Genomic DNA, 7,576 nt, shown 5'->3' on the forward strand with positions numbered 1-7,576 from the left:
ATATTTATTTAATTAATTATATTTTATTTAAATTATTTTTATGATTAAGAATAAAATAATAATTATCTAATTTTATCAATTAAATAACTTTTTTAATTTATTAAACTCATCACATCATTCATTAACTTTCATAAACTTTTCTCTTAATTTTCTTCCTACACATCGTCTTTTTCTTAATCTAAACAACTCAAGTCTCATCTCTCCTTTTTAAAAATTTACTTTCTCAAATCCATTTAAGAAAAAAAAAACACAAGCCAATTGTTATATTATATCATTAAAATATTGTTTTAAATAATAACATAATATATTTCAACATATTTTTAATCACCCAATTTAAATAATTGTCTTATCTATATGTGGAATGCACATATGATCAAGGGAATAATGTTTGCACGTAGGACACATAGATTGGCTTCATACAAATACATTTCAAAAGGGTTTAATTTATTGAGATATTAATATCATAAGTACCTTCTTGCATACTTATTAAAGAAAACACGTTTTGGAAGTACCAAATTCAAGTAAAACTATCCTAATCATGAATCTAAACGGTGCAAAATCTAAATACTAATAACGAAATTTTAATGTAAAGTAAAATTCTAAATTAAAAGCAGCTATCCTTTTATATACTTCTTTTTTACTTCTTAATACAATCCATTACTATTAAATGTTTATTTAAAAAAACAAAACTAATTAAGATGGCTATTAGTCGAAATCTGGAATCTCTTTTTCATCTAAATCTAATTCACTAACCTCTCCTTCTTCACACTGGCCCACCCATAAAGACATAGTTGAGTTTTCTTGTGTGGGTAGAACCCTACAACAATCTCTCCTTGTTGACTGCAAAAACAAAATTCATATCTTTCATTAATAAGAGGGTTAATTTCAATGTTTAGCAAATTAAGTATCATTGAAAATAAACAAATGATATATACATAGATAAGTTTCTCTATAAATATTTAAAATTAGTAATTGATTCAATAATAAAAATGTTAATATATTTCGTTTTTAATACAATAAAAAATTATATTATTAAAGCAACAATTCTAATTTTGTAAGTTTATTTAAATTTTCTTGATAATTAATATGATAAAAGACGTATTTATTAAAAAAAATAATATGCAATTAACTTTAAATGAATTAACAAAATTTGTAAATTTATAAAAAAAAATAAAGGATAAAACGTTTACTTGAAAATTAATTACATATTAAAGGAGTTCAAATAATATGAACATATTAATAAAACTAATATCTTTTGTATTAAGATTATAATTTTTTTTAAATGTAACTATTTATTGCACAAAATTAATTATGTATAAAAAATAAACTAATTTTTATCTCGTAACCTTGGCTCTGATATCAATTGTTAGATCGAGCATTTTCACTAAACCAAAAGCTATAGCCATTAGTCAAGGCGCAACTCTTTTACTTAAGAGTATAACAGCGCAAGCGATATAATTTGATTATGACTTGGTCCACTTGGCCTCTGCCACAGGACTATTGTGCAACCCGCAACACTTTTGACATCATTTTTATAATAGAAAATAAAAAACAATGTGTTAAATGAGTGGATAAATGTGTCAAAGCAATTTTTCCCCCCCTAATCTATTCTTAATTTCTAAAATGTTTCATCCAAACAAATATTTTAACGTGATTAAAAAACCAACATTCTTACCCTTTGCCATCGAAGAGGATCTGGTTTTTTCGAAACTATAATGTTATCGATAGTCTCTGGCGATTGGATTTCCCATGAGCATTCAGGAGATCTGGTTTTGAAGCGAGAATAAGTGCCAAAAATTTTCTTTCTAACTGGATCGTATCGTGTTCTGTTCATGTAGAAAAGGAAAGCTTTCTGACAAGGGTTTTTGGTGACAGGTCTAGTGTTGAATGAGTATGCAGTGTAATCAGCTTTTTTGTACCAATTTAGAAAGGTTCGCGTTGGCATTTCGAACTCTCTGGGAGATAACACCCCTCTCAAAACTTGTACCACAAAGCCCCATGAAATCGAGATCGACCAGAATCTCTTCTCGTCATAGCAGATTGATTGCTGCATTATGCTACCTGAGTCTTGCTTAACTGATTTCATCAGGTGTTTCAGGGATTCTACTCGATTCATCATTGGGAATATTGGTTGCACCAGATCGATGTGGTGTAATGTCAGTAATGGAGTCACGGGATGTGCCCCTAGAAGACCTAGGAGATCGCCATACACGTCGTACTGCATTAGAAACACACAAGTTTCAGTTCCTTCAACAAAGTATATAGAGAATCAAAATCCCCCAAGATTATACCATTAATTACTTTATAATGAAATTTTGGTAAGAACGGTAAGAACTAGAGATGACAAAGCGAGACGGACCGACCTGCAAGCCCGCAAGAAAAATGTGGGACGGGTCAATATTTTAGGCCTGTTAGCCTATAGCGCCTCAGCCTGCACGGGTCAAGGACAAGTTGGAACATACTAGCCTCTGACCCTCATTAAAAAGATTGCAGTTGTTTATGATTGATGATTGTAATTTTCTTTCTGAACTTTTGCTTGGACGTTACAAATTCTCGTATGAGTATAAGTGTTATGTATTTTTTAAAGTGCTAAAATTTCAAGAATTCATGATACATGTCAAAGTATGAATATGATTATGAAAATGTTGAATTATCAATTTATTATTCAATTCCCCTAAAGTCTCTATTTAATTTTATGAACTTCTTAAAAAAATTTAAATTTATAAAACATTCAAAGCTTTATCACAAAAAGTATAAAAAAAAATGTCGACCAACATGTCAAAATCTATGCAAAGCGGTCCAAACTTTTGAGTCCTCACTTTTAAAACAAGACGAATCAGTCTAGCTCGTATCTTGCAGGTCAAGTGTGAGGCAGACCTAAATGTACACCCTAAAGTTTTGAGTTGAGAATGAAATGAATGGAACAAATAATTACCTGATGAAAGCCTTGTTCCCTAGTTATGGGCACCCCTAGTTCCGCCATGCAAGCTTGCATTCTATCATCACTTCCGTACAAAGCAGGATATCGTTGAATGCAACGATCTTGCATCTTTGCAAGCTCCTTCGCTAAAGGGTAGCTTATGGCAAATCCTCCTCCACCATACGCCATAGCATATGAGAAATGAATGTTCTGAACATGGCTCTCAGAAGAACTACCAACGTAATAGAACTGAGTATGATCATATTTGGAAAGAACCCTAACCACATTATCCACAATAAACACTGTGTCATCATCTCCCATCATGAACCATCTCACATTCTTCAGTCCAAGCCTCAATGTTTCTGTCACCACCCTCGAAATCCTCAATGCAGACCTTTGCCCTTGACTATTCGTGTATTTCAATTTACTTGTGTCCCCAGAAATTCGAAGTTGTGGCAACCCTTCATTTGCTTTAACCTTCACTTTGCTATCTAACCACACCACCCCTCTTGTTTTATTAGGCTTCCACCACACCTTAATGTATTCTTTTCTTGTTTCCCACAAATTCGATGAAGCAGCAATCCCAAAAACAATGTGTTCAACGTTGGTGTCTTGTCTCTGAGACAACTCATCATAGGGTATTTTCTCTTCTTCTTCCTCTTCCTCTTCTTCTACTACTTTTTTCTTCTCTGCTATCCCTTCTTCTTCTACTACCTTTTTCTTCTTTGCTATCCCTTCTTCCTCATCTTCATCCTCCTTTTCGTTCTTTTCCTCACCTGGTTTCTCATCTTCATCGCTTTCTCTCTCGACAGTGTTTGTAGTTGACGACGTGTTATTAGGTTGTTCTTCGGAGGAGGCCTCCAAACGAATGGAGTTGGAACAATCTTTCTTGCTCCTCGTTAAGAGAAGAAAATTGGAAGAGTAAAGGATGTATAACACAATCATGATGAGGATCAACCAAGTGATGATGCGTGGCTTGGAAAAAGAGGGCATTTGAATATTGTTCCAGGTTCTTCTTCAATTCCTCAGGTTGTTGCTTTACTATTTTTACTCACAAGTGTTGAAATGGAGAAAGGTGATCATGGAACAGACATTCAAACTCAGAATTGTTCGGATCAGCCTAAAGGAGAGAGAGAGAATAAGAAGGTATTACTATGTTTGTTTCTTCTTGGTGTTTGTGCTTCTGAGCAAAGTTTGTTGCGACACAAAGCGAAGTTAAATGCGCTTAAAATGGACATTGTTTCAATCAATGGTGAAAAATATTTGTCATAGGAATATATGATGACATTATCCACTGTTTCATATATAGTCAAAATACAACACACATATATAATTAAAATAAATATGAATTAATTAACAATGACTAAATTATATAATTGTGTATTCTTTGTATGAATCAAATATGAATATATATGTTGTAGATTCTACAATATTTAACAATGAACTTGTCATATTCTACAATAATGATAAGATTCAATTAAATTTCAATTACTTTATAAATTTGGTTATTTTTAATTGAATTTTTATTAAATATTTATGTTTCACTGAATACTCGAATTAATATTTTTTTATTTTGTCTTAAGTACTCCATCGTTTGATTTTTATCATCTACGGGGATGATTTAATTTTTTCTTAATGATATTATTGCTTTTAATAAGCTTGATTGTAATAGATGCATTATGTAACATCAAGTGATCTAATCTTTTACATAACTGCACATTAACTAGATATACTTATCTCTCATAAGATAATATGTCTTTTTACTTCTATTTGTCAAAAGTGTAGAGTCATACAAAGTTGATCATCTTTCTAGAGTTTTTACTTATGTGAAGAAATAGTCAACGTAATTTTAGCTCTTTGTCCAAGAATTTATTGGATTTGATCGTGCATGCAAAATATCCTTTTGACACATGAAAGTCATAGACATTTTCTACAATATAAAATAAACATAAATATGAATGAATTGTACGAAGTTAACTTAAATTTATATCTATTAATTAATTGAGAATATCAATAGTTTATCATTCAAAATTATAAGACTTTGTTACAAATAAAACATTTGCATTTTACATTTTACATTTGTTGTTGTATTAAAACTATTATCTTACAAACGACATATGTTACCATGTTTATAGTTTTTCTTTAACATTTAATTAAAATCCTGAGTGATGGACTTTCTCTTAACAAAGATAGTATTGTTTTTTCTTTTATCATCAAATAATAGTTTGCTATATATCCTTGCTAATTACTAGTTTGGGTATTCTTGATGTTTTTAATTTTGATAATTAGGTCTCTTAAATATTTCAATAAATAAATATAAAAGATATTTGATTTTAAAAAATAGAATTCTGGTTTAAAGAATGTCTTTAGAATTTATTAAATATTTGTTTTATCTAAGTAGTGTGTTCATCGTTAAAGTTGTTCATAAATTTTTTTTTTCATGACAAAAAATTATAATAAATAATTTAATTGTTCATTAGTTTTTTAGTCAGTAAATAACTATTATTGTAGAGTTTAAGATTCTATTGATTAAAACATTTATAGTTTGAAAGTTGTATAATCTTTTTACCAATGTTTAGTTCCAAGTAGGGATGTTAACGGGGCAGGTATGGTACGAGTAGTAACTTCTCCGTGTGGATATCTGTTATACGGGTATCCATATTTTTTTTTTTAAATCCATATATATATATATATATATATATATATATATATATATATATATATATATATATATATATATATATATATATGGGTACCCGTGAGTATTTACAAAAAGAAAATTTTAATATTTAACAACAAATTTTAACTATAAATTCAAATAAAAATACAATGCATAACATTTATAAATTTCAAATAAAGTGTAAATAACTCATTTAAATATTGTTGAATGATAATTTACAAATAAATGGATATTTTTTTTAAATCAATTGATAAAAAATAACTCATTTAAAATCAATGTGTTAATATTTTAATCATTTTCTTTTATTTTTTAATTTAAATTATAGTACAACAGGTACGAGTATTTACAGGTACGGATATTATGATACCGTTAACATGCAGATATAAAAAATACTCGTAACAAACGGATATTTATTTTCAATATCCATTTTCTACCCGTTGTAGGTTTTATTCACAAATATCTGCGGATACAGATTTTTTTTGACATTCCTATTTCAAAGGCTAAACGTTTTTTTTAAGAAATAATAAGATATATAATAACTATTGTTGATTTTGGTAAAATAGTTATAAAATACTTTTTATAAGATTATTTCTGGTTTCTGATTTGCAACTTTCCTTATAGATGATGTTTATTATCCGGGGTCTTCAACATTATTATTTGTTCTAATTTTTATTTGATTAGATTCATTTACTTGTAAAAGAAATTGTTATTGTTTTTGTGCAGGTGTGATTATGTGAAAGTAGATGCAGAAGAGAAAGTGGAGAAAAGAGTGGAGAAGGACTGTTACCTTCGCCATGAGAATTTTCACTTGCTATTCATTTTTGTGGAATGTGACATATATGTTGAGATCTTTTAAGATTTAATTAGTTAAATAAATTTAACATATATTTTTTTATATTTTTAAATTTAATATATTGATTTGATATATATCTTGTGATATTATTAGACGTAATAAACTAATTTGATACTATTTTGTTAAATCATATAATATATATTGTTTTGCGGTTTCCTAAAATGAAAATGAAAAGTGGATTCTTTTGGTAGAAAACTTACCTTAAAAGATTTTTTTTTGTGTTAGTAATGATATATTATATTATTATTTTTTAAAATTATTATGTAATATTTAATTACATTATTAATTTTTAATATGGTAAAATTATTAATACAATTATTATTATCATTTAAAATAAATTTAAATAAAACTATTAATTAAAACATTAACTATAAATTTTATAAAATGTAATTCATAAATACGTTTTGGAATTTTAAAACTTTTTAAAAGTAATTTAAACAATTTTTAGCGATTTTAAATCTTCAATGACTATTAAAAAATAATAAAATATTATATATTTTATGACGTTTTTTAATTATTAAAATATAATGAAATATCAAAAAGTATAAGTGAATTTGGTATTGATTTTTAGTTTTTTGTATTTTTTTTAGTAATATTATTACTGGTTAAATTTTTTTTATCACAAACTCTTTTTAACATGTGTAATTTTGATAATTATTTTAAGCATCAGGAATTTTATTTGTGTCAGTTTTTAATTGCTAAAAATTTTAGTTTTAATATTCACAAATATATTTTGTTTAGTGAACGTACATGTCATAACATATATCTTTATTTTCGCATAATAAATAAAATCGGTAAAGTAAACAATAATACACATATACATATATTAAAAAATATATAATTAAAAATATAGGGACACCTTTATTTGTACTCGTATAAATAAATTAGGCGATAAACAACATAAATATCTTCAAAGTTGTGTCAGAAAAAAAAAATTAAGATAATAAAGGTTAGAAGTGCGATTTTTCTTTGTAGGAAAAATAAAAAGTACACTTATATATTATCAATTATATTATATATTATATATAATTTTTATTCAACTTTCCTTTATTTTAACCTGTTGATTTTAATTTTACTTCACGTATATATTTTTTCTTTTTTTTCTTTATGGGCCTACTTCCCT

The 7,576-nt window shown here is 27.4% G+C and overlaps 1 protein-coding gene across 1 annotated transcript; it reads right to left on the reverse strand.

The window, feature by feature from the left end:
* Positions 1-502: 502 nt before the first annotated feature.
* LOC114180852 (uncharacterized) lies at positions 503-4,077 on the reverse strand. The gene is made up of 3 exons (XM_085672821.1): positions 2,936-4,077; positions 1,676-2,218; positions 503-840 (listed from the first exon to the last, which is right to left on the reverse strand). The coding sequence occupies exons 1-3, from the start codon at positions 3,911-3,913 to the stop codon at positions 706-708; spliced, it is 1,656 nt and encodes a 551-aa protein (XP_085528947.1). The 5' UTR covers positions 3,914-4,077; the 3' UTR covers positions 503-705.
* Between the last annotated feature and the right edge of the window lie 3,499 nt (positions 4,078-7,576).

This window comes from Vigna unguiculata, chromosome 4 (genome assembly GCF_037176805.1).
Source record: "Vigna unguiculata cultivar grain cowpea cultivar isolate G323 ecotype 2 chromosome 4, ASM3717680v1, whole genome shotgun sequence".
NCBI lineage: Eukaryota > Viridiplantae > Streptophyta > Magnoliopsida > Fabales > Fabaceae > Vigna > Vigna unguiculata.